The 27,365-nt window shown below is 40.6% G+C and overlaps 1 protein-coding gene across 1 annotated transcript in view; it reads left to right on the top strand.

The window, feature by feature from the left end:
* The window catches only part of LOC5566210 (serine-rich adhesin for platelets), a 784,828-nt gene that overhangs the window by 560,095 nt on the left and 197,368 nt on the right, over positions 1-27,365 (top strand). The window contains exon 5 of the mRNA XM_021838003.1: positions 16,556-16,995. Within this exon, the coding sequence (XP_021693695.1) occupies positions 16,556-16,995 (440 nt within the window). The remainder of the gene's footprint in view (positions 1-16,555; positions 16,996-27,365) is intronic.

Here is a 27,365-nt window from a genome sequence, read left to right as displayed (position 1 = left end):
TTCTGCTTTTTATCTTATAGGATCGGAAAACAATGGCTTTGTTTGTTTATGAAGATGAAATTTCCCCCTTCAAAATGCTGTCAGGTTGCAAAGTACACATTATGCATGAAAGAAGCAAGCCTTATTCCAATGCCTCCAAGGCCTTCAAAAAGCTTTCTAGGAAGGCTTTGCTCCTTCAGTAAAATTTGCATCACACCCCGTTTGTTATTTCATTAGCTAAAAGCGGTTGAACCTACCTGCCCCGTACCTGTTGATTGTAAAAATTTCCCCCTGATGGCTGTGACACTTCCCATCCCATTTGCCTGCCATTATTCCATTAAACGCCTCAAGCCATCCCATAGCTTGGGAAATCCCTTCACACCGTCCAGTAAAGTCCACGTGGTGGCATAACCGACCATTATCCAATGAGAACTCGGAAAGAAGCATTGGCTCGTAAAATATCAAAGCTCATATGCACGGAGCATAAATAAGCTTTAAACTAACCTTTGGCGGGGTGAACTGTGGTGGGCTGTCCAGAGCTCACTGCAGTAAACAAAGCACAACTCTATGGAAAAATCCATTTGCGTCCTAAGGGGTGGTAAGAGGGGAGGTGCCACACCCAACCTCTCCGACTGTTTCCACCACCTCTTGATCTACCTTGGTAGTATATTGTGCCAGGCCTTGCAAAGTGGTTCCATTTATTCTACATAGCGGCCATAAACCATCACGAACATCATCTTACGAACACAAGCACCAGAAATAGCCAAACCAATCATGATTTGACCAGGGGTTGAATTCTTGGAAAATTAATAGCACTCACTTATCGCTCTCTGTAACAATCACGATCCGCTACACATCATGAGAGTCTGTTTGTCGGCTACTACAACAGCTCTGATAATATCGGGGGGATAACATTGCATGATAAAATCCATCTAACCAAGCTTTTTATCATGCTAGTGAAGTAAAACAGCTACCACCAATGGTAAATAAGTGAAAAAAAAAGTCTCTTCGCTCTTTCTTTGGGGCTTTCGTTTGCTGCTGTTATTGATCATGCTTGTTACTACATGCGTTACAATGCCGATCATGGTGCGAAACAGATACGATGAAAAAACGCTTGCTTTGATCGTTCTTCAGAATCAAATGAGAATAAATTCTGCAATGCCTGCTCATTTGAAATACAACCATGAAACGAGCTCACCATTCGATAATTCATCGTCGAGCTGCCCTACAAATTAGTTTGAACAAGACATAATTTTTTATTGAAAATTTCGATTTGACCTATGGATGGGACCACTGTGCATTGCACTCCGACGGTTGGACGGTCGTTCGTTCCACAAGCTTGAGATAAAACACACTGATATGCAGAATTATATCAATAAATTTATGTTGTACCTCTATGCAAGCTTCGGCTTGGGGTAGACACAGACCATAGAGCCTATGGAGCTCGATCAATACAGGCTTTGGGTGCGTTAGTGAAGTGGGCGGGGGCCGGCTGAGGGAAACAGAAGGCTTTCCGTTACGATTGTTGCTTTTTACGATTCCCGGTAATATTCATGGGGGACCCGAGATTGGAAGACGAACACAGCAACCAATGGCAACGGGTTGTGGCTCTGGGACTGCTTGCTGTGCTATGTTTGTTCAAGTGAAAAGCTAATTAAGGCCCGTCGGAAGGGTGGGAAGGGGGATTTATCGGGAGCAGTTTGTTGCAGAAGGACCACTGCGTATCGGATGAAGCTGCGACGTGGTTTGTGATCGGAAACCAACTCTGGGCAGACAATTGATGGGTTTTGTGTAAAGTTGTGAGGCAAAATGGTAAATGTAGCTGATTATAGTTGTTTAAACAAGCAAATCTGTTTGCAGCTGGAAAAGCGTCTCCCAGAAGCTGAAAAAGCTTCTCGCAAAAGCTGGAAGAGATTCTCCCAGAAGCTGAAAAGCTTTTCCCAGAAGCAGAAAAATCATATGAAGGAAGGTGGAAAAGCTTTTCTTAGAAGCTGGAAAAGCTTCTTCCAAAACCTTGAAAACCTTTTTTCCAGTAGGTCTTCTTCCAGAAGCTGGAGAAGCTTCTCCCAAAAACTGGAAATGCCTACTCCTAGATTCTAAAAAAAGCTCCATCTAGAAGCTTGGAAAAGCTTCTCCTAGAAGCTTGGAAAAACTTTTCCTAGAAGCTTGGCAAAACTTTTCCTAAAAGCATGGATAAGCTTCTCCTAGATGCTTGGCGGAAAAACATCTCCTAGAAGCTTTGAAAAGCGTCTCCTGAAACCTTTGAAAAACTTCTCCTAGAAGCTTGGGAAAACTTCTCCGTGAAGCTTGGAAAAACTTCTCCTACAAGCATGGGAAAACTTCCCCTACAAGCTTGGAAAAGCTTCTCCCAGAAGCTTGGAAAAGCTTCTCCTAGAAGCTTGGAAAAGCTTCTCCTAGAAGCTTGGAAAAGCTTCTCTCAGAAGCTTGGAAAAGCTTCTCCCATAAGCTTGGAAAAGCTTCTCCGAGAAGCTCAGAAAAGCTTCTGCTAGAAGCTTGGAAAGCTTCTCCTAGAATCATGGAGGAAGAGCTTCTCCTAGAAGCTTGGTGGAAAAGCATCTTCTAGAAGCATGGAAAAGCTTCCTAGAAGCTTGGTGGAAAAGCATCTTCTAAAAGTATGGAAAAGCATCTTCTGAAAGCATGAAAAAGCATCTTCTAGAAGCATGGAGAAGCTTCTCCCAGAGGCTGAAAAATTTCTCCCAGAAGCTGGAAAGCTTCTCTCAGAAACTGGAAAGCTTCTCCCAGAAGCTGAAAAGCTTCTCCCAGAAGCTGAAAAGCTCCTCCCAGAAGCTGAAAAGCTTCTCCCAGAAGCTGAAAAGCTTCTCCCAGAAGCTGAAAAGCTTCTCCCAGAAGCTGAAAAGCTTCTCCCAGAAGCTGAAAAGCTTCTCCCAGAAGCTGAAAAGCTTCTCCCAGAACAGAAGCTGAAAAGCTTCTCCCAGAAGCTGAAAAGCTTCTCCCAGAAGCTGAAAAGCTTCTCCCAGAAGCTGAAAAGCTTCTCCCAGAAGCTGAAAAGCTTCTCCCAGAAGCTGAAAAGCTTCTCCCAGAAGCTGAAAAGCTTCTCCCAGAAGCTGAAAAGCTTCTCCCAGAAGCTGAAAAGCTTCTCCCAGAAGCTGAAAAGCTTCTCCCAGAAGCTGAAAAGCTTCTCCCAGAAGCTGAAAAGCTTCTCCCAGAAGCTGAAAAGCTTCTCCCAGAAGCTGAAAAGCTTCTCCCAGAAGCTGAAAAGCTTCTCCCAGAAGCTGAAAAGCTTCTCCCAGAAGCTGAAAAGCTTCTCCCAGAAGCTGAAAAGCTTCTCCCAGAAGCTGAAAAGCTTCTCCCAGAAGCTGAAAAGCTTCTCCCAGAAGCTGAAAAGCTTCTCCCAGAAGCTGAAAAGCTTCTCCCAGAAGCTGAAAAGCTTCTCCCAGAAGCTGAAAAGCTTCTCCCAGAAGCTGAAAAGCTTCTCCCAGAAGCTGAAAAGCTTCTCCCAGAAGCTGAAAAGCTTCTCCCAGAAGCTGAAAAGCTTCTCCCAGAAGCTGAAAAGCTTCTCCCAGAAGCTGAAAAGCTTCTCCCAGAAGCTGAAAAGCTTCTCCCAGAAGCTGAAAAGCTTCTCCCAGAAGCTGAAAAGCTTCTCCCAGAAGCTGAAAAGCTTCTCCCAGAAGCTGAAAAGCTTCTCCCAGAAGCTGAAAAGCTTCTCCCAGAAGCTGAAAAGCTTCTCCCAGAAGCTGAAAAGCTTCTCCCAGAAGCTGAAAAGCTTCTCCCAGAAGCTGAAAAGCTTCTCCCAGAAGCTGAAAAGCTTCTCCCAGAAGCTGAAAAGCTTCTCCCAGAAGCTGAAAAGCTTCTCCCAGAAGCTGAAAAGCTTCTCCCAGAAGCTGAAAAGCTTCTCCCAGAAGCTGAAAAGCTTCTCCCAGAAGCTGAAAAGCTTCTCCCAGAAGCTGAAAAGCTTCTCCCAGAAGCTGAAAAGCTTCTCCCAGAAGCTGAAAAGCTTCTCCCAGAAGCTGAAAAGCTTCTCGTAGTAGCTGAAGTGCTTCTCATAAAAAAAAAACAAATCTTCTCCTAGAACCTTAAAATGGCTTCTCTTAGAAGCTTGCAAAAAATTCTCATAGAATTTCGGAAAAGTTTCTCCCAGAAGTTTAAAAAAGCTTATTTTAGAAGCTTGGGAAATCTTCTCCAAGAAGCTTGGAAAAGCTTCTCCTAGAATCTTGGAAAAGCTTGTTCTACAAGTTTGGAAAAGCATCTCTAGGAAGCTTGGAAAAGCTTCTCCTAGAAGCTAGGAAAACCTTCTCCTAGAAGCTTGGAAATCCTCTTTCTAGAAGCTTGGAAAAGCTTCTCCAAGAAGATTGGAAAAACTTCTCCTAGAATTTTGAAAAAGCTTCTTAGAAGCTTGGAAATGTTTTTCCCAGATGCTGGAAGAGCTTTTTCCATGAACTTGAAGCTACTCCCAAAAGCTGGAGAAGCTACTCTTGTTCTTCTTGGCATTAACGTCCCCACTGAGACAGAGCCGGCTACTCAGCGTTGTATTCTAAGAGCACATCCACAGTTATTAACTGAGAGCTTTTTTTGCCAAACTTGCCATTTTCGCATTCGTATATCGTGTGGCAGGTACGATGATACTCTATGCCCAGGAAAGACAAGGAAATTTCTATTACGAAAAGATCCTGGAGCAACCGGGAATCGAACCCAGACACCTTCAGCATGGCTTTGCTTTGTAGACGTGGAATCTAACCACTCGGCTAAGTAAGGCCCTTCAAGCTACTCCTAAGCATGGAAAAGCTTCTCCTAGAAGCTTGGAAAACCTCTTTCTAGAAACTTGGAAAAGCTTCTTCTAGAATTCAATCTTCTGAGAGGAAGCTTTTTCAGCTTCCGAGAGAAAATTCTGAAACTTGAATTTGAGAGAAAGCATTTATAAACTTCTGCGAAGAAGTTTTTCCAGCTTCTCGGAGGAAACTATTACCGCTTTTGAAATGATGCATACAGGCTTTTGGGGGAAGCTTTTGCGAGAATCTCTTCAAGCTCTTGGAAACGCTCTTCCAGAACAAAATAAGCCAGAAAGAGTTATTGTGAAGCTCAAAGCTTGGAAGCAAGCTTCAATGTTTTCGTATCAATTTTCTGAAGAGTCACAAAGCTCTTTTAGACGTTTGCTCATTAAATTTTTATCTAAAAGCTATAAGCTTGATTAATAAATTTGATTTAATTCGGTCATATCAAAACTCTGGAACATGCACCTTAAGCATTCTCAACCTGCGAAAGCACCCATCAACTACAGCAATAAGAGTACATTCGCCAATAAAGCGAAATCCGAAGATCAAAGCAACTTCCAACCCATTCTGCAAGTGCCTCTCTAGTGAGCCTTGTTTTAGATTAGGATTTTCTGTGAGAAAAATGTCTACTTCCACAAATGCCTTCGGACGAGCGTGAAGAGGCTGCCACGAAAATCTCCTCTCGTCAAGCACCACTACAGACTGGGTAGTTAGTCAGCACAGAGATCCGATGCCCTTTTGTAGGTTCAGTCCCGAAACTATGCCAAAATGGAGGGATGGATTAGAAAATTTCACTTTGTTGGGAATCTCTGCTCTTTGTGGGAAGGCAAGTGCTTGTTTGTCCAAATCGAGATCGTCTCCATTCTCGTCGAGTAGTGGCCCTTGGGCAGCCGAATTAACAAGCATTATAAGAATGGGGAGACTCTGTGTTTTATCAAGAGATAACCAATGGCATAACTAGATGTAAGCAGAAGCTTTAATCGTTCCAGCAATAAAAATTGTCAACATAACACTTGAAATTATATTTTGTACCGGTAAATTGACAAAAATGAGCAATGATAAATCGAAAAGGAACAATAATCATTGATCGAAATACGTATGAGAAATTGTTAATTAGCTATAAATTAACTATAAAGCTATAACAATTTATAGCTATGATTATTTTCAATTATTTTTTTATAGCTCTTAATTCCTAAGTGAAAATTTCCGATTTTATTCGCTTTTCCTTATTGATTTTTAGTCGCAAAACAAAAAAAAGCTATTTTTGTAGTTCTAATTGCTAATTTCCACTCAATAGTTGCTGATTTCAAACTATTTTTTTTATAAAATAGTGATGGTTATCCTTTTCTTAGGGCATGATAACATTCTTCCCGTTGCCCTTGGTCGGAAGAGCAGACGCTGGCAATGGTTGGGAAAACAAAATTCCTCCTTTTCCATAGTGCTCACTTTTGGTATTGGGAAAGAGGGGGGTGGGAGGTTTCGGTAAATCGATGACGATAATCCGGATGACCGGGTTTCGTCCGGAGTTTAGTTCAGTGTATGTTTGTGCTTCTGTGTTTGTACGACTTGAGCATACTTTTCCGGGACGATAAAACACTGAGCAGCACCGAGATTTTGATGGGAATGCCAACTTTCATCCTTCGGGGCAACAAGTTTCGGGGGGTTTGCTGATAGTTGGTAGCAGGAGCAGGGGCAAGAATTGCGGCAATGGATTAAAGGAATTAGACAGAAACAGAAAGATTTCTAATTAAACTCTTATCTTAATCCCGGATGCCATTGGTTTGGTTTTTGGTTTGGTCCGGTGACTTAGGGAGGAAACATTTTGAAGAGGATTTTGAATCAAATAGATTGTGGCTAAATTGCAACTATTTTGTTTCTCCAAACATCGAACCAGGGATTTCTTCATATTATTGCCAATAAAAACCTATCAATGCAATTAGATTTCCTTTTCCTTCTAGGGATCAACATAATTGCTATACATATATAGATGTATGGTTTCTGTGAATGTCTATCTACTCCAAATCATTCATAAATCTTTGAAATAGTTTATTGAGTTCCCATAAATAGTTCTGTTGGAAAATACAGAGCTACTCAAAATACATAAGTAGAACAAGAAGCAAACATGAACAAAAAAGCTTCTTTTGAACAATAAAATTAACTCCACAGAGCAAATTGTAAAAGCTTATCAACGAAGCTTGGAAGAGCTGAGAAGTTTGAAAAACCTTTTTCAAATATTCTTAAGAGCTTCTCAAACACGTTCAAAGATGCTTCTCAAGAAAGTTTGAACAAAATTCTCAGACAAAACAGGAAAAGCTCCTCAAAAACATCTAGGGTAGGTGTACCAGTTATGGCTTTTATGCCTTCAAATTTTGAAATTTTTTGTGTGTTATAGTAGTTAGATTTAAGATAGAACTTGATGTTAAAACATTCAAAAAGATTTAAAATGTGAAAGTTATCAAAATATCACATATGGCCAAATAGGGAACCACTATGGCCATAACTGGTACACTTTCCCTAAATAAAGAAAAATGGAATGGTGTTTGTATGTCCCGAAATGGCTTGACTTACGTAAATCTTTCACTGTTGCATTCATCAAGGGATCCCACGTGTTTTGTAAAAAGGAAAGTCCAGAAAAGTGTCCGGAATTTATTACTAAAAAAGGAGAGACAACTAATTTGTCACTTTCATGCGACTTTTCCATAGTGTTTATTTTTAAACATATCATTAAAATTTATCCAAGCAGCTAACTTAATTTGCGAAAAAAATTGGAGAAACTTCTAAAAGCAGCTTTAAAAAAATCTATTAGAAAAAGAAGGAGAGAGGTTATCCAAGAATATTGGAAAAGCACGTTTTAAGACGAAGGAGTTTTTCAAAGAAACATGGAAAAGATTCTGCAAAAAGCTTCAAAACATCCCAAGAAGGAAATATTCATAGTTTTGAGAGAAAGTTTAACTAGTTTTATAAAAGGATATTTTTCAGATTCAGATAAAAAGCTTTTCCAGCTGCTGAGAGAACATTTTCAGCTTCTAGCAAAAAATTTTCCGCTTCTGGGAGAAGCTTTCCCAGCTTCTGGGAAAAGCTTCAGTAAAGAAGTTCTTCCAATTTCTGCAACGAAGTTTTTCCAGCTTTCAGGAGAAGCTTTTCCAGCTTCTTGGAGAAACTTTTCCAGCTTTTAAAAGAAGCTTTTCCAGCTTCTAGAAGAAGCCTTTCCAGCTTCTGGCAGAAGCTTTTCCAGTTTCTGGCAGAAGCAATTCCAGCTTCTGGGAGGAAGCTCTCAAGCTTCTGGAAGAAAGCTTTTCCAGTTTTTGGAATGAAGCTAGTGCAGCTTCTGGAAGGACGCATTTACAGCTCTTGGTAAGAAATTTTGCAGCTTTCAAGAGGAAGATTTTCCAGCTTCTGGAAGCTTTTAGGAGAAGCTTTAAAGGCTTAAAGTAAGAGGCTTTTCCATCTTCAAGTAGGAAGCTTGTCCAGCTTCTGGGACGAAGATTTTTATGTTTTTAGGAGAAAGCTGTTGGGGAGAAGCTTTTCTGCATCTGGGAGAAACTTTTCCAGCTCTTACAGAAGCTTCTTCAGCTTCTGAGAGCAGCTTTTCCAGCTTCTGGCAGAAGCCTTTTTAGCTTCTGGGAGAAGCCTTTCCGGTTTCTGGGAGAAGCTTTTTCAGCTTCTGGGAAAGCTTTCTCAGCTTCTGAGAGAAGCTTTTCCAGATTCTAGGAGAAGCTTTTCCAGCTTCTGGGAGAAGCTTTTCCAGCTTCTGGGAGAAGCTTTTCCAGCTTCTGGGAAAAGCTTTTCCAGCTTCTGGGAAAAGCTTTTCCAGGTCTGGGGAGAAGCTTTTCCAGCTTCTGGCTGAAGCTTTTCCAGTTTCTGGCAGAAGCAATTCCAGCTTCTGGGAGGAAGCTCTGAAGTTTTTGGAAGAAAGCTTTTCTAGTTTTTGGAATGAAGCTAGTGCAGCTTCTGGGAGGACGCATTTACAGCTCTTGGTAGGAAGTTTTCCAGCTTTCAAATGGAAGATTTTCCAGCTTCTGGAAGCTTTTAGGAGAAGCTTCAATAGCTTAAAATAAGAGGCTTTTCCATCTTCAAGTAGGAAGCTTTTCCAGCTTCTGGGACGAAGATTTTTATGTTTTTAGGAGAAAGCTGTTGAGGGGAAGCTTTTTCTGCTTCTGGGAGAAACTTTTCCAGCTTCTTAAAGAAGCTTTTCCAGCTTCTGGCAGAAGCCTTTTTAGCTTCTGGGAGAAACTTTTCCAGTTTGTTTGAAAAACCTTTTTTAAATATTCTTAAGAGCTTCTCAAACACGTTCAAAGATGCTTCTCAAGAAAGTTTGAACAAAATTCTCAGACGAAACAGGAAATGCTCCTCAAAAACATCTATAAATAAAGAAAAATGGAATGGTGTTTGTATGTCCCGAAATGGCTTGACTTACGTAAATCTTTCACTGTTGCATTCATCAAGGGTTCCCACGTGTTTTGTAAAAAGGAAAGTCCAGAAAAGTGTCCGGAATTTATTACTAAGAAAATGGAGAAAACTAATTTGTCACTTTCATGCGACTTTTTCATAGCGTTTATTTTTAAACATATCATTAAAATTTATCCAAGCAGCTAACTTAATTTGCGAAAAAAATTGGAGAAACTTCTCAAAGCAGCTTTAAAAAAATCTTATAGAAAAATAAGGAGAGAGGTTATCGAAGAATATTGGAAAAGCACGTCTTAAAAGTTTGAAGGAGTTTTCTAAAGAAACATGGAAAAGATTCTGCAAAAAGCTTCAAAACATCCCAAGAAGGAAATATTCATAGCTTTGAGAGAAAGTTTAACTAGTTTTATGAAAGGAAATTTTTCAGTTTCAGATCAAAAGCTTTTCCAGCTGCAGAGAGAACATTTTCGGCTTCTGGCAAAAGTTTTCCCGCATCTGGGAGAAGCTTTTCCAGCTTCTGGGAAAAGCTTCAGTAAAGAAGTTCTTCCAATTTCTGCAATGAAGCTTTTCCAGCTGGAAAAACCTTTTCCAGCTTTCAGGAGAAGCTTTTTCAGCTTCTTGGAGAAGCTTTTCCAGCTTTTAAAAGAAGCTTTTCCAGCTTCTAGAAGAAGCCTTTCCAGCTTCTGGCAGAAGCTTTTCCAGTTTCTGGCAGAAGCTATTCCAGCTTCTGGGAGGAAGCTCTCAAGCTTCTGGAAGAAAGCTTTTCCAGTTTTTGGAATGAAGCTAGTGGAGTTTCTGGGAGGACGCATTTCCAGCTCTTGGTAGGAAGTTTTGCAGCTTTCAAGAGGAAGATTTTCCAGCTTCTGGAAGCTTTTAGGAGAAGCTTTAACAGCTTAGAGTAAAAGGCTTTTTCATCTTCAAGTAGGAAGCTTGTCCAGCTTCTGGGACGAAGATTTTTAAGTTTTTAGGAGAAAGCTGTTGGGGAGAAGCTTTTTCTGCTTCTGGGAGAAACTTTTCCAGCTCCTGCAGAAGCTTCTGAGAGAAGCTTTTCCAGCTTCTGGCAGAAGCCTTTTAAGCTTCTGGCAGAAGCCTTTTAAGCTTCTGGCAGAAGCCTTTAAAGCTTCTGGGAGAAGCCTTTTCAGCTTCTGGGAGAAGCTTTCCCAGCTTCTGGGAGAAGCTTTTCCAGCTTCTGGGAGAAGCTTTTCCAGATTCTGTGAGAAGCTTTTCCAGCTTCTGGGAGAAGCTTTTCCAGATTCTGTGAGAAGCTTTTCCAGCTTCTGGGAGGAAGCTCTCAAGTTTCTGGAAGAAAGCTTTTTCAGTTTTTGGAATGAAGCTAGTGCAGCTTCTGGGAGGACGCATTTACAGCTCTTGGTAGGATGTTTTCCAGCTTTCAAGAGGAAGATTTTCCAGCTTCTGGAAGAAAACTTTGGTAGCTTTTAGGAGAAGCTTTAGCAGCTTAAAATAAGAGGCTTTTCCATCTTCAAGTAGAAAGCTTGTCCAGCTTCTGGGACGAAGATTTTTATGTTTTTAGGAGAAAGCTGTTGGGGAGAAGCTTTTTCTGCTTGTGGGAGAAACTTTTCCAGCTCCTGCAGAAGCTTCTGAGAGAAGCTTTTCCAGCTTCTGGCAGAAGCCTTTTAAGCTTCTGGGAGAAGCCTTTAAAGCTTCTGGGAGAAGCCTTTCCAGCTTCTGGGAGAAGCTTTCCCAGCTTCTGGGAGAAGCTTTTCCAGCTTCTGGGAGAAGCTTTTCCAGATTCTGTGAGAAGCTTCTGGGAGAAGCTTTTCCAGATTCTGTGAGAAGCTTTTCCAGTTTCTGGGAGGAAGCTCTCAAGTTTCTGGTAGAAAGCTTTTTCAGTTTTTGGAATGAAGCTAGTGCAGCTTCTGGGAGGACGCATTTACAGCTCTTGGTAGGAAGTTTTCCAGCTTTCAAATGGAAGATTTTCCAGCTTCTGGAATAATTTAGGAGAATTTTTAACAGCTTAAAGTAAGAGGCTTTTCCATCTTCAAGTAGGAAGCTTGTCCAGCTTCTGGGACGAAGATTTTTATGTTTTTAGGAGAAAGCTGTTGGGGAGAAGCATTTTCTGCTTCTGGGAGAAACTTTAACAGCTCCTGGTAGAAGCCTTTTTAGCTTCTGGGAGAAGCTTTTTCAGCTTCTGGGAGAGGTTTTTCCAGCCTTAGGAAGAACTTTTCTAGCCTTTCCAGTTTCTGGGAATTTTATTTTACAGCCTCTGAGAGGGAGAAACTCTTCCAGCTTCTGGAAAGAAACTTTTTCAGCTTCTGGGAGAAGCTTTTCCAGCCTCCAAGGAGAAGCTTTTCAGTTTCTAGGAGAAGCTCTTCCAGATAAGGTTATACAGCTTTTTTGACACGCTCTTCAAGTATTGGAAAGCTTGTCCAGCTTCTTGGAGAAACTTTTCCATCTCTTGGGAGAAGCTTTCCAACTACTGGGAGAAGCTTTCCAGCTTCTGTGAGAAGCATTCCAGCTTCTGGGAGAAGCATTCCAGCTTCTGGGAGAGACTTTTTTAAGCTTCCGGGAGAAGCTATTTTACCTTCTGGAAGATGCTTTTCCAGCTTCTGGGAGAAGCTTTTTCAGCCTCTGGTAGAAGCATTTCCAGCTTCTTCTAGCTTCTATAAAGAAACTTTTTCTGCAACTGGTAGGAAACATTTCCTGTTTCTAGTAGAAGCTATTCCAGCTTCTGTAAGAAGCTTTTCCAGCTTCTGGGAGAATCTTTCCCAGTTTCTGGGTGACGCTGTTCCAGCTTTTGGGCCAGCTTCTGAGAATTAATTTTTCCAGCTTCATAAGTCAAGTTTTTCCAGGTTCTACACCCAAAAGTTGAAACCGTCATTATAGGCGTTTTCTGCGTCTATTGATGGCGGAAAAGTGTTCTTCTGAGCGACATGACGTTTTTAAGCGTCTATTGATAGGCAGATACTCCGGTCATTGAGTCGAGCAGTTTTTACGGTACAAATGGGGAAGTACAACTTGATATGCTTTTTGCACCACGCATACCAATAAGCGGGTTTAGTGCTGTGGTATACTATCTGGTTCTCACGCTCATGACCAAGGATCGATCCTGGTTGATGTCGCATGTGTATTTTTTTTTTCATGTGCGTGCATCACCAACACATGTATTAAAAAATAAAACTTCCACACATATGCCTTTAAAGTGCATGTATTGGAAATATGGAAATACGCAAAAAACCGAAAGGGTGCAAACCAGGTTCGAACAATAATCATTGGATCGACTTGCACACTATGTATCTATTGCTCCAAACTTACTACTGAAATGATGAGTAACCAAAGTCGATGTGGTTTTACGTTTCATATGCATGATTGCTCATGCTATTGATAAACATGTGAACATGTGTTATCCCCAGCAAAATAAAGATATACAGTCAAGTCTTCTGTAAAGCGGTAATCATCGTATGTTGAACAAGTTTAATGTATATTCATAATAATTTATCACCTACCAGAGTAGCCACATTCTCTATTGTAGAACTTACATAAGGACTGTTCATTTTATAAAGTGGACACCTTGCTGTAGTAGCACACTCTGCTGAACAAAGTGATTTATTTTCACTACACATTTGTTCAATACAATCTTCCTTAATTAGATTTCATAATTTTACTTCAATCAATTTCCTACGTGACTTTTACACATAGATAAAATTTAGTAAAGCTAATACATAAACATTTTTATATATTACTGATTTATCAATTCTTGCAAGCAACGCATTTAGAATGATCATTACTTTAGAACCTGCTAATATTTCTATATAAATAATTTTATAACAAACACATGATATCTATTCGAGATATGTTGAAAAAACATTATTTTAATCAATTTTCCATTCTTTCGATAATGTTTTTGACGTACACTTTCAAAATTTCAAAATTTTTCCTTCTTTTACTAAGTAATTTTCTTCAAGTGTTTCGTTCCAACTGGGACAGAGCTTGATCCACGGCGGAATGTTCTATTAGCGTTCCCTTCATTATTAACCCCCCGCTCGCCCAATGATCATGTGTTTCTTTTGTTCATGAATGAAACAAAAATTTGAAAAATGGGAGAAGAGATATTTATGAATTGGTTTGCTATTATTAAGCGAAATGTGAGATTATAGTGTGACAAACTTCTGCAAAAATCCCTAACAAAATTAGCTCATAAAAGATTTGTTTCTACTGCAGTGTTTCTTATTATTGTTTGAGGAATTAGTTTTCACTTAGAAATAATGTTGTATTAACATTACAGTACTAACATGTGGGGAACATTTTTTTCAAATTTTGTCATAGTAATTTCCATAGAAATCTTAATCGTCTTCTAATCGTTGTTGGTAAAGAAGATATGAAATATTGAATTTTAAAACATTTTTTTTTAAATTTGAACCATCCGACTGCTAATGAAACCTTTCAGGTTTAGTTGATGGTGGAATTTTCTTTGAAAAACAAATGGGTGGACCGTGGTCTTTGGCTAGATACCCCCTCCACGCTAAATGATCACATGGTTTATCAACGGCCTCTATTTTGAAAGATACATAAAACATCCATGTCGTGATAATTGTTCCACTTCTAATATTGCGAAAGAATTACGGTAATCCAGTTTGCTGTATGCACACTTAGATGTTTGATTACAATATTACATCGCCAAATGAATCGAATCCCACAAACCCTGGGTCTCCTACTTCGAGGAGTCTCATACCGTCCCCAACCATGCGACTAATAGGAGACCAAAATGTAAATAAATGAAAAGTAAATCAATCAGTAAACGTCAACGATAAAATTCTGCTTATAAAGCGCCCGACTGTTATAGTCAAGTGTGTTTATTTGTTTCTCCCTAATATATTACCCAATCCAACACGCACGGCATGAAATTCTATTTCCACTGCAAATGTATAAGTCATTGCCGATAATATAGATATACAAACATATAGATTTTGACTCTGGTATAAGTAAGAAATTCCCGCAGCACCGCGTTGGTACTTTAAATATATTTATAGAACATATCATCTCACCCCTTCTCGCACTTGGCTGTCCAACGGGTGTTGTATTTTGCTCCTCTTGCAGGTTGTCCTCCGTGACAAGATGGTTCCATGTTGTGTGATGTAGAGAGTTTCATACATGAGAAATCGTGATGGGCGTGTGGTGTGGGTTCATGTTTGAGGATCCGAAGGTTGCGGTTTCGATTTCAGTTTTGGTTTTTTTGTCTTTCATATTTTGGTGTCTAAGGCAAATTTCTTGTGGCGGAGCCTTGGGGCAATCGGGAATATGGGGTAGCTAACAAGGGAAGGTCACGATGGTGTTACACGGGGTTTTCAACCGGACTATTTTTGTTGGATTCAACATGTCGAAATATGTAAAACCCCAAAGCCTTTCGGGTGATGAGCCAGGGAGATGTAGTATATTGTTAACAAAATGTTAATAAAATCTTAAATTTGTTTTACCAAATTAGGATGATAGAAGAAATGAATGTTACTAATGTTACTAATGATACTAATAAAGAAATTAAAAAAAAAAACATGTACATCGTAATGTTCTGAATGGCTTCAACGGATGACGCATGAGTTTGGATACTAAGTTCAAATAATGACTTATTCAGTAGGTACAAGAATGTTGACACTTTTGACCGGGTTAAATCCGCTCGATAAAGGCAATAAATACATTATTTAGAAAAGAGATAACTTAACTTTATATAAAATGAGTAGTAGAAAATCGGTAAAATAGAATGGTGTTTGAATTTCGATGATGTTATTACTTTTAATAAAAGTAACATTGTTTCTAAATAAATAACTTTACTCAAGAAAATTGTTTTAAAAAGTACAAAATGTTTATTATTTATATGTGATTGTTTGTGTATTCATACACTAATAAAAGAGGCCATTTGAAATCACAGATCTGACTGTTATTTTTTTAGTTTCAGTTCAGTCATTTAAAACGACAATATTTTCACTTGTCCCACTAGTTTCCAAAATTTTCAATATTTACCTTGAACTTTGGCACAAACATTAAATTTGAATATAGCATAGTTTTAGTAGGAAACAATCTGAAAAATATAGTATATCTTATTCATTTTTTTTTTTTTTTAAGAACCCTCTCTATACGATTTCCTCTACCCATTTGTCACACGGTACCTTATTTCGATAGTCACTCAAGCAAAATGATTATCTAAATGCAGGGACCGGAATCTATTATGATAATTCGCCACAAGAAATCGGGTTGAATTTCATAAATTTGCCTGAAGAACCAAAAATAAAAACAAAATATATACTCGCGCTTATTCAGGATCGAACCAAGGACCTCCCGATTCATAAACCAGTACTAACTCCACGAACCTATCGACGGCTTGGTGGGGGAAGTGACAAAAGCAATATATAAAGCGTTTCATATTGCAATATTCATTCCATTCCTTTGACATGTCCACCATCCATTTGCCGCGTGACCATTTGCCTAAGTGTGCGTTTCCCATGCCATCATTCGGCTTCGGATTGGTTGTGCAATTGTGTGGGTCGGGCGTAAACATTTAGATTGCTCGAATTTTCAAGTCCAATGTGCTCGATTTCAATTGACGGGTTTGCCTGTCTACGCTTAGGAGGCGAATCTTACCATCAATGGACCGATGCACGAGTTCACTAATTTGACGTTTGAGCGGTGCCGAATTCACTGGTTTCCATGGCCACATAAATAACACGGCACCGCTCAAACGTCAGATAGTGAACTCGTGCATCGGTCCATAGGTGGATTTAGCACCTAATACGCTAGGAGGGAAATCCGCCATCCGATTTATTTTGGGTGTAGGTATTTTTTTTTCAAATTTTAGTACAAGCGTTCCTCACTTCTTTAAATTTTTCGACGAGAACAGCTTCCCAGACAACCAGAAGTCGCATAGCAGTATACGACGAAAGTCATTTATTTGTACAAACTGCATCACTCCCGCATTAAATGGTGGGTGAAATCGTTTGATCGATGAGTTTCCTCGCGTAAAACGCTATTTTATGAGTTTATATGTGCATTTTGTTTCGTTCCACATAGTTTTACAAAGTAAATCGGATCAATCCGTAGCAGCTGTCAAATAAACTTTGTTATCATAAATAAAGTCGCATAAGCGTATAGACCAATTCGCAAGAAAATCTACACACTCGCATTGCATGTTATGTTTCATCATATAAAATATGTACGTAAATCGCCTCCACTTTTGTACGCATAAGGCCTTTTCACGACATCTTATACGTGAAACTTTGCACATATAAGCATCGCATAAAGCAAAAGGTGATTTGGTTATACGTACATTTTGGTTGTCTGGGTTGACAGCTCTCTATGAAAATGATTTGCAACTTTTGAAATTTGTGTTATCAATATAATTAGGTCTGGTGTTTTGCACTTGTTAATTGAAAAGCTGGCTACTAAACTTGCTTCTCTCTCATTTCTTTTTCCAGTTTCCAAATCGGACAAACCGAATGGCTGCATTCCGTCTGCGGTCTCGTTAGTGACGGGATCCAGCTCACCGAGCAGTAGCAACGGTAGCAGCAGTAGCAGCATCAGTAGTAGCAGCTCCACCTCCAGCAGCAGTAGTAGTAATTTTCCTAAATCCACCTCAGCCGCCATTGCAGCAATGGCGGTTTCCAGTGCCAACAGCAGCAACAGTACAACCAACGGCGTCGGAGCTGGTGGTGGAGGAGGCCCCGTGGGTCACAGCACCCGAAGTGATAGCACCAGCAGTTGCAGCAGCAGTAGTAGTAGCGGAAGCGGCAGCAGTGGTAGTGGGTCCTCCTCGACGGCCGCCGCCACCATTACCATCAACGGGTTACCGACGGTGGTGAAAAAACCGCGGCCCAAAACCGCGTCTCCAACGCGACACGGACCCCAGCAGTGCCAGGTAGGTGACAGAGGGGGGTGGGGATATTTGTCGTAATTTCTATTGGGAAACGGGGTTGATTGATGTGGTTTCGATTTCGGGTATGGGCAGCAGAAAAAAGTGGTAATTAGTCTCGGAAGGAGCCCTAGACAGCAAAGCAGACCGAGTTTCTCAGGAAGAGAAGGCGGTCTGGTTTCGATTAAGTTTGATAGCGTTGTTGAAGCGTAATGAGTCGATTGGCTTCAAAGCGTTCAGTTTCGGCTAGCTTATCGAAAGTGTCAATACAAGTCGGTAGAAGAACGCTGGCGAATGGTCCTGCAAGAAAAGCGAAATACTGTTCTGGCAAAAAAGAGAAAACACCGAGAGCACTCCTTTGATGTCTGGGGCAATTAAATTATTGGCAAGTTTAATTGGGCGGAGAAATTCGGAAGTTTCTCTTTTTCGCTTGAGTGGCGTTCTGCCTTCCGGAGAGTCATAAACAAGCCACAACTTTGCTTGCTGGATTAGTTTGTAATTCCAACGGAATTTCTGGATAACAGGAATAGGAGGGCTTTAATCCTTAAGGACTTCTGAATTGCGAGGGACATTCACTCACTCACTTCGTAAATTTCCGCAAAATCTGTTAACAACACTCACTCACACACATCGCATCGGCTCGCTTCACTTCTCGGAAGCCTGCTGCTCCAGTTGAGCGAAACCCCACCCGGAAAGGAGCTCAGGACAGGAAATCCTCCACCGATCCACCGATGCGTAAAACGTTCTTAAATCAATTTACGATCGTTGACTCCCCGTCTGCCGTCATATGTTGCCATCTTTGAGCTTTAGTTTGAGAGCAAGCAAAGGCATCTCACTACCACCGTCGAAGCAGTTATCAAAGCCATTTCGTTCAAGGCTGCTTGGGCACGTCAGGAGTTAATCATCAATATTAACCTCCTTTTCCCGAGCAGCCTAGATAGCCGCGTAGTGTCGGTAGCGGTTGTTTCAACTGGCTAAGAATTAACACTACGGACTGCCTGTTCCGGTGGTAAAAGTCCACCTCACAGGTGACCCCTAATTTATGGTGTGATGCGTACCGTGCCTAGGAATGAATGGTTAGGGGGGTCTAAATAAAACCTAACCGCTAACGGAGCCTGTGGGGTACCAGGGCGCCCTCCACAGTATTGAGTCCTTCCTGTGCTACCCGGAGCAATGGTGCAGGTGACCTTGTGTTTCTCCGAGATAATCGGCTGCTCTTCTTCAGTCTCTATCCTGAGGCTTAATAAGGGTGGGATTATGAATATGTTGACATTTAATTTAAATTATCACCTATAAGGATTCGCATTATGCGTTTTACACAGTGTATTCTGTGCTCTTTCGCCTTTGGCGACTTTAAATAGATACCGATCTGGTTTTTTCGTTGCTGGTCTTTTTCGTGCTGAGATTGCAAAAAGCTTAATCCTGCCTAGTTTGGGTAGTGGCTACGGTTAGGTTAGCTCAGATCAATCTTCAGCATAAAAGAACAGCAACGATCAATCTTTGCAGACTCATGCAAAATGGTGCAGCCCAAGTGGCGCTAGTTTAAGAACCCTACTTTCGTAGAGGGAACTTCTATCTAGGTAACCTTGTGGACCCAGTTTTTGCTACTTTTAGCAAACTTGAAATGGCAAACTCGCGCTCCATGCCCCGCGCATGCGTGCTCGTTAATAAAGCAATCGTTGCTACACTCATTTCTGAGTTAACTACCAGAGATGTATGTGCTGTCACAATCGATGTTTCTGTTGGTGACCTCAACAGGAAATACGTCTATTTTTCGGTATATTTACCACATGATGAACCATCCCCAACGGATGACTTCAAACGAGTTGTCATACACTGCGTAACAAAAGGCCTTCCGCTGATTGTGGGCAGTGATGCCAATGCTCATCACATTATCTGGGGCAGCTCGGATATCAATTTGAGAGGCTCCAGTCTGATGGAATACTTAAGTAGTACAGACCTTGGATTACTTAACATAGGCAATCGCCCAACCTTCATGGTTTCTAATAGAGAAGAAGTGTTAGACATAACGCTCTGCTCGAATAGAATCAGTCACGAGTTGACGAATTGGCATGTATCAGATGAGGAATCATTATCTGATCATCGCTACATCTTCTTTGAACATTCAAATGTAACTGCGCAGACTTTGCGTTTTAGGAATCCCCGGTCAACAAACTGGGAACTCTATATTGAATTGGTTGCGACCAAATTTCATGGATATTCTCCGTCCATTGAAAATCCAAGTGATCTGGATGATGCAGTTGATACTACAACATCCTACATTATGGAAGCTTTTGAAGAAGCATGTCCTCTGCGGTCTGTAAAGACTACAAGAGGGACCCCATGGTGGAATTCCGATCTGACCAGACTCAGGAAACAATGTAGAAGGAGTTGGAACAGACGCCGTTCAGCTGGATCAGAGTCGTTCAAGTCGGCTCGCAAGGCTTACAAGAAGGCTCTTCGTTCTGCTGAACGATCCGGCTGGAAAAACCTTTGTACAAATGTTTCCAGTTTGAGTGAAGTCAGTCGGTTGAACAAAATTCTTGCAAAATCTAAGGATTTCCAAGTGAACGAAATTCGCTTACCTAATGGTGACTTTACTTCTTCCGATGAAGAAGTTTTAGAATGTTTATTCAATACACACTTCCCCGGATGTGTGGACATAGCATCTACGGATGAACCAAATGTCTTTTCATGTAGTTACGAGTCTCTGGCCTCGGCTCGCAGTATCGTAACTACTGAATCGATTCAATGGGCACTTAATAGTTTTGCTCCTTTCAAATCTCCAGGAGCGGATGGGATTTATCCTGTTCTGCTCCAAAAGGGATTTGAGTATATCAAACATGTTTTGAAAAAGCTACTTGTAAGCAGTTTTGCTACCGGGTACATTCCCAAATCCTGGCGTGATATTACTGTAAAGTTTATCCCAAAAGGAGGACGTGCGTCGTATGAGGAAGCGAAGAGTTTTAGACCAATCAGTCTGACCTCTTTTCTTCTGAAATGTCTGGAACGCATAATCGATCATCACATCCGTGATGTTTATTTGGCAAACATGCCTCTTCATGTGAATCAACATGCTTACCAATCTGGAAAGTCCACTGTGACTCTTTTACACAAAGTTGTATACGATATCGAGAAAGCATTCGCTCAGAAGCAATCGTGCTTGGGTGTTTTCTTGGATATTGAGGGTGCCTTTGATAACGTGTCTTTCGATGCCATATTGGAAGCCGCACGAAACCATGGGCTACCTACAATGATTACCAATTGGATTCATCAAATGCTCAAAAACCGACATCTCTTCTCGACATTGCGTCAAGCAGCGATTCGAAAATTGAGTGTTTGCGGATGCCCCCAAGGGGGAGTCTTGTCACCACTTTTGTGGAATCTCGTAGCAGATACGCTATTGAGGCAACTCAATAATTGCGGTTTTCCAACTTATGGATTTGCCGACGACTATCTAGCTCTGATAGTTGGTATGTGCATAAGCACCCTATTCGACCTGATGCAAAGTGCTCTTCAGGTAGTCGAGAGTTGGTGTCGCCAATATGGCCTTTCGGTTAACCCGAATAAAACATCTATTGTTCTTTTTACGGAAAGACGAAACCGCGATGGAATTCGACCTTTACATCTTTTTGGCACTGAGATCAATGTGACTGATCAAGTAAAGTATGTCGGAGTCATTCTAGATTCCAAACTTTTATGGTCAGCTCACATTGATTTCAGAGTCAAAAAAGCTTGCATGGCCTTCGGTCAATGCCGGCGAACCTTTGGTAAAACTTGGGGCCTCAAACCCAAATATATCAAATGGATTTACACAACAGTTGTTCGACCAATATTGGCATATGGATGTCTTGTGTGGTGGCAAAAGGGCGAAGTGAGAACAATCCAATCAAAATTGGGCCATCTCCAAAGGATGTGCTTGATGGCGATGTCTGGTGCGTTCTCTACAACTCCCACAGCAGCGCTCGAGGCCCTTTTCGACGTTGCGCCACTACACATATATCTTAAACAAGAAGCACTTTCTTGCTCTTACCGTTTATGGGTACTGGATCTACTGGAGAAAAATCCAGTGAATCGTAGATCTACACACACTTCGTTGTTTCCACTTTTGGTGAATTGGGACAAAATTGTCCTTGCTCCAAGTGATCTCACAATTGCTTGTAACTTTCCTTACAGGACATTTACCACACAATTCCCTTCACGGGAAGAGTGGACGTCTGGCTATTTGGAAAGAAGTATATCAAACAATATAGTATGTTACACTGATGGCTCCCTTCTTGAAGGTAGAGCTGGTGCAGGAGTATATTCTCGTGAGCTAAGGCTGAATCAGTTTTACTCACTTGGTAGAAACTGCACCGTTTTTCAGGCGGAAATATTTGCTCTTATGTGTGGAGTGCAATCAGCACTTCAACAGCGCGTAATGGGTAAAGTCATATACTTCTGTTCAGATAGTCAGGCTGCTATAAAAGCTCTCGCTTCGGCCAACTCAAGGTCGAAGCTTGTTATCGCATGTCGAACTCAAATTGAGGAACTGAATTCAGTCAACTCTGTAAACCTTGTATGGGTACCAGGCCATTCTTCCATCGCTGGAAATGAATTGGCTGATGAGCTAGCTCGCGATGGAGCATCGCATGACTTCATTGGCCCTGAGCCGGCTATTCCAATTTCGAAGTGCTGGGTGAAGCTTCAAATAAACTCTTGTTCGGCAACTCAGCACAAGCAATATTGGAATAGTTTGGAGTCGTGTCGTCAAACAAAATTGTACATTACTGAGCCATCTCCAAAGGTGGCGAAGTATTTAACAAATCTGTCAAAGCAGAATTGCAGTCTCTTGGTCAGAGCGTTGACAGGCCACTGCCGACTCAACTATCACATGGCAAATATTCAGCGTGCTGACTCATTTGTGTGTGATAGTTGTGACTCCGATTATGGAACTTCGTATCACCTGATATGTAACTGTCCAGTTTTTGCGCAAATGCGATTCCAATTACTTGGTAAACACTTATTAAGTGAAACTGAATACAGAAGCCTGAATCTTCAGGACATCCTGTTATTCTTAACCCGCTGTGGTAATGAGCTATAGGCTCTCTTTACGCTCATGCGTTTTGCAGTGCCCTTTTTAGGGCGCTGTTCGAACCCATTGTGGTATGGAGCTACATGCTCTCATTTCGCTCATGCGATCTTCCCTCTTCAAGGGACCCCACTCCTATTTCCTCCCATCTTTCCCTTCCCTTTCCTCTCCCATCGGGTAGATGATGAAATAGGCTCAAATATGGCGATGGCACAAATCTCCCAACTGGTGGGGAACGTGCCTTTGGAGCCGGCCTTCTGATACCTGATACCCCGTCTGCCGTCATATGTTGCCATCTTTGAGCTTTAGTTTGAGAGCAAGCAAAGGCATCTCACTACCACCGTCGAAGCAGTTATCAAAGCCATTTCGTTTGATATTGACGTGGAAAATTCAATTCGACTTCAACGACTACGACTACGACGACAACGTGTATGATTCTACTCGAGATGTTCACCCGTTCGGTATCATAACAACATCACAAACTGCTAACCAACCGATTCCTGGAATAGCGAATCGTTCGTCCTGGTTCTCATCCCGAGCGATGGGTGCGGACTAGGGTGGTCCATAATGGTAAAATAACAAAAAATCTTGCGTTACGTCCCCCATGGGAAAAAATGATCGGAATCCGGGGGTGAATCTTCAAGGGGGCGCTAAATGAGCTTAAAGTTTGTATGGGAAAATGAAATGCATGAAAAAAAATCCACGTGGGCGTAGCCTTTCGAAAAAAAAAAAATCTAAATCAATTTGTTGGCTAAAAAGCTGAAAATTTTGTTTGAATTTTTTAAACATGGTCTTTGAATAATTCATGGAGACCAGCTAAAATCAGATTTCTGTGGATCCAAACTCAAAAGAGATCCAAACGTTTTTGTTCATCGTAATGATCGACTGGACGGAGCATGTGGTGGAGTTGCTATCATCACTCGTAGGCGTATAAAACATCTACTTCTTTGTCATTTGAAAACAAAGTTTTTTGAGCTTTGAGTGTTTTTGTTGAAGCACAGCTTGGTAAATACACTATCATCGCTGTCCATTTGCCTTTTCAGTGCACTGGGCAGCAAGATAATTTGCTTCAAAATGACTTGCGGAAAATGACTCGCAAGTGATTCCATCGGCTGTTTTTTATTTGATGAATGCTCCTTAGGAAATTTCTCAATTCAATATCTTGATAGCCCTACATGTTTTCCTCTTCTAAAAATTCTTCTACGATTGGTTTGGTCCTAACCGACTCTAGTCACCTTTGTAGCCAAGTGGCTACTCACGCTGATTTTGAATTGGATCATGTCTCTGGAATATTTCAAATCCCACGAAGCGATGCTCAATCCTATCAGCTCCACTTTCAATTATTTTCGATTGCAATGCACATGAAACATACATCGAAAGTAATCTTGATTTTTCCAATTCTTTGCAAACAAAACTTGATATTAACAACGCTCTAGAATTTTTTTACAAATTCTTTTCTTGAAGCTAGGGACATTATAATACTAAAATGCAGTCCTCATTTTTTTTTTCAATGTAGAGAAAATTTTGTTATAATTTTTGTTATTTTAACTACCAAAATTATAAGATAGTTCGTTCAAGCAAAACATGCTCACTGAGTAACAAGATCTGTTACAACTCTGCTGTAATCCACCAGTCGAGCAAGATTTCATCAGTTGGACTGTTTTCATACAAAATGGGCCACCTTGGTGCACTGTCGGGTACGTGATATCAATATTTTGCCTCCCTTTCACTGCCAGTCTTGCACTTGCTATACGGCAATCGCCTCATACCGACTCCGTTAAGAGTAAGTCAGTCAGTCGATGAAAACGACATCGTCGACGACGAGAGTATTTATTTCAACTAAATTTATTTATACGAACATGTACAAACATAAACATTTGCATCGTTTCGCGTCTCGCTGAAGTACCTCCAGGTTTTAGAACTCGTTTCGTTCGGAGCTCGAAAGCAATATTGCTTTCCCTTTGATGCTGTGAGGCGGAGTTGAACTGAAAAAGGTACAGTTTTAGCTAGGCCAGGTTAGGCTTGCAATGGATTTCATCTTAGAGTTTTTAAATTTTGTGGTGAACAAATATTATGATTTCGAATAACAGAAGAGCGAATTTGATGGGGATGGATCACCATTTCAGTTTTTTAATTTGATACTAATCAGTCCTGTCCAACTTATATATAACAAAATTGGTATGGATACATAAAATTTTGAAGCGTCATAATTTCAAAAGAAGCTTTCTAAAACGTTTCCCTCTAAACTTGAGCAGAAAAATATTTTTCCTAAAGGTAGGGAAAATCGGTTTTCACAAACACGAAAATGCTCTCTCAGAAGCTTAAACAGGGTTTCCCAGAATGTTTAAACAACATCCCACAAAGAGAAATCAAAACAGCTTTCTAGAGGCTTAAACATCATTGCACAATCTGGGTCTGGAAATACGAATTAAAGACAACGTGGTGTATGGATGACCCCTAAGCTGTGAAAACATCTCAAAGACTCTGAAAGCTTCTTCACGACGTGAGAAAAAAAAATCCAAGAAACTTCGAAAACCACCTCTTGAAAGCTTCTCCTAAAATTACTGAGAACCATCTTCTATAGCTTGAAAAACATTTACTCAGAAGCTTACAAAAGGCTTTCCTGAAGCTTGGTAAGGCTCAATGATCTCTTAAAATAAAAATAAAAAAAAATAAAGCTGAATCCTAAGCTCTACGCTACGTACTTAATCAGACTCTCCAAAAGCCTAAAGAAATGTTTTTCAGAAAGTCAAAACAGAGTCAAAAAAATACATTGTTTAGTCTGCCTCTGAAAATCCGAAAAATAAAACCACGTGACTTATAAACTGCTCCTAAGCAGTAAAAGCATCTCAAAGATTCTTATTTTTTTTTCAGGATGCTGGGAAACTTTCTTCCAGAATTTACATTTTGGTCAAAGAAGCTTGAAATAGTTTCTAACAGCAGCACGGAAAAGCGTTTTCAATATGTATGGAAAAGTTTATCCCAGTAGCTTTCAACATCTTCTCCTTAGAAGCAAGAAAAACTTGTTAAAGAAACATGAAATAGCTTCCTTCAAACGCTGCAATATTTTCTCAGATGCTTATACAAGCTTCTCTTAAAAGCTTGAAATATCTTTTTAGTAGCTTCAAATATCTTCTTTCGAACGCAAAAAACAACTTTTTATAAAAAATTGGGAAACATCATCTCAGAAGCTCTCTAAAGCTTATTCCAAAGCTTCAAGCTAAACTCAAAAGCTTGATGTCGCTTCTGCCAGAAACTTGGAAAAGCTTCGTCAATAACTCAAAAATGCTTTTCCCAGAAACAGAGAAACACCTCCCGGATGCTAAAAAAAAGCTTCTCCTAGAACTTTTAAAAATCACCTCTCAGAACTAGGAAAATATTTTCTCAGGCTTGTCAGGCTGTCAGAAGCTTTTTTAAGGCTCCATCGGAATCTGGATTAAGCTTCACCCAGGGGCATGAAAATCTTTTCTCAGAGTTTTGGGACAGGATTTTCCAGAAGCTTGAAAAGGCTTCGTCCTCAGACTTAAGAAAAATCCTTGAAACTTTAAAATGGATCTCCTACTCTTCTCAAAAGTTTGCAAAAGTTTTTTTCATAGGTTTGAAAAATTTTCTATCACAAGCTTGGAATATCTATGCGAAGCTTGATTAAGCTTTCCACATGTTAGAATAAGCTTTTTCCAGAAACTTGAAAAACACAAAGCGGTGCCCTTTGCTTCAAGTCATTCGCATCGATCACCCATCATGCATCACGATAGATTGGTACTGTGGTAAAGTACGTGGCTCTCAATCAGATGGTTATTGGTTCGAATCTTACTCTTCCATATTTTGTTTTTTGTTTTTTTTTTTCATTTTATCGGGTTGACAGACAGAAATATAAATAGATCCGAAATGGATGCGCGAATCATGATTTTCGAGCATTCGATGCATGATTTCGAGCACTCAGCTGCAACTTGTGTCACATAACGACTGATGATACCGTGAGTCCAAATCATGGTGTATTTTCATAAGATGAAAACACACTGGAATCATGATATCCGGGTGCATAATCATGATTTTGGATTCTGATTTCTACCCGTGTAAGATAGCTCCCCATTAGGAAGTACAAGAGGTTTTCTAGAAAATGGACAATTTTTTTTATAGAAAAATTGCTCCCAGAAGACTGCAAAAGCTTCTTCCAGAAACTTAAATAAGCTTCTTCCAGAAGCTTTCCTAATAAGTATGAAGATGCTTTTCCCAGAAGCTACCCACACGCTGAACTTCATCCGCTCATAAATGAGTGCCGAGTACACAAAATCGGCCTCTCTTCATGCAGCACAGATTCTGTGCAAACGGTGGTAAACAAACCTATACACAGTTTTGTGCAAACGGTGGTAAACAAACCGAATGAGTGAAATGCGCACAGGGGAGGAACGCTTGGAATGTGGAATTCGCTTCCATGTTTGTTTTGCTTCTGAAAACATTAAAAAAAACATTCCGATTTTAAAGTTTTTCAGAGATTTTTTCATTCGAATAGCCGAAGCGGAAGCAAATGGGGGAAAAACTTTCTCATTTGTGACCATCTTCCGGCTTTTCGCTGGAAAAAATCCCTGAAAACTCCCCATCTTACCAACGGCCAACTGTTTGCTGCCGCGCGGGAGATGACTGACAGTTCCATTTCCATCGATTCGCGCACATCGGTTACACATAGCATGAGTGCGACTTACACAGAATTTTCACTCAGCCAGAGAGTCCTGCATTGTTTGCCTCATTCTGTGTAGTTTTAACACATGCGCTGCGTTGAGCAGGCTATGCGTGCAAGGCTTGGAAAAGCTGTGTCCAGAAGCTTGGAAAACAGAAACTGCTTCTTCTGTTTACCAGTGGAGCTTTCTTCAGGAGGTGGAGAGACGTTTTGAATTAAGCTTAATACTTTTTGCATAGGGAGGTTTCGCATAATGACATGGGTTTGACATTGACATGAAGATCATTGTATGCGTAGGGGAACATGGTGCAATACGCACTGATGTGGATCATTGCTAGAACGTTCAAATTTGTATTATATGCCGAACGATGTTCAAATATGTATACCCTAGAGTTGCCGCTAAAATTCTCGAACATTAACTCATAGATTTTCTTTTGATTTCCCGGTAAAATTCATCAAATTATCACTTGTTCACCTAATCCGTAAGCTTTCTAGACGATTTTACTAACGAATAAGCGTTTCCATGCCACAAAAAAAAACTCGTGGAGAAGCTTGGTTGCAGACTCTTCGTTCTCCATGCTAAATGGTATACTAGTCCATCCATTCGGTCATTTTGAACCACCCCCA

This window comes from Aedes aegypti, chromosome 1, assembly GCF_002204515.2.
Source record: "Aedes aegypti strain LVP_AGWG chromosome 1, AaegL5.0 Primary Assembly, whole genome shotgun sequence".
Taxonomy (NCBI): domain Eukaryota; kingdom Metazoa; phylum Arthropoda; class Insecta; order Diptera; family Culicidae; genus Aedes; species Aedes aegypti.
The sequence above is the reverse complement of the archived record's forward strand: the minus strand, read 5'-3'. Positions and strand labels throughout refer to the sequence as shown.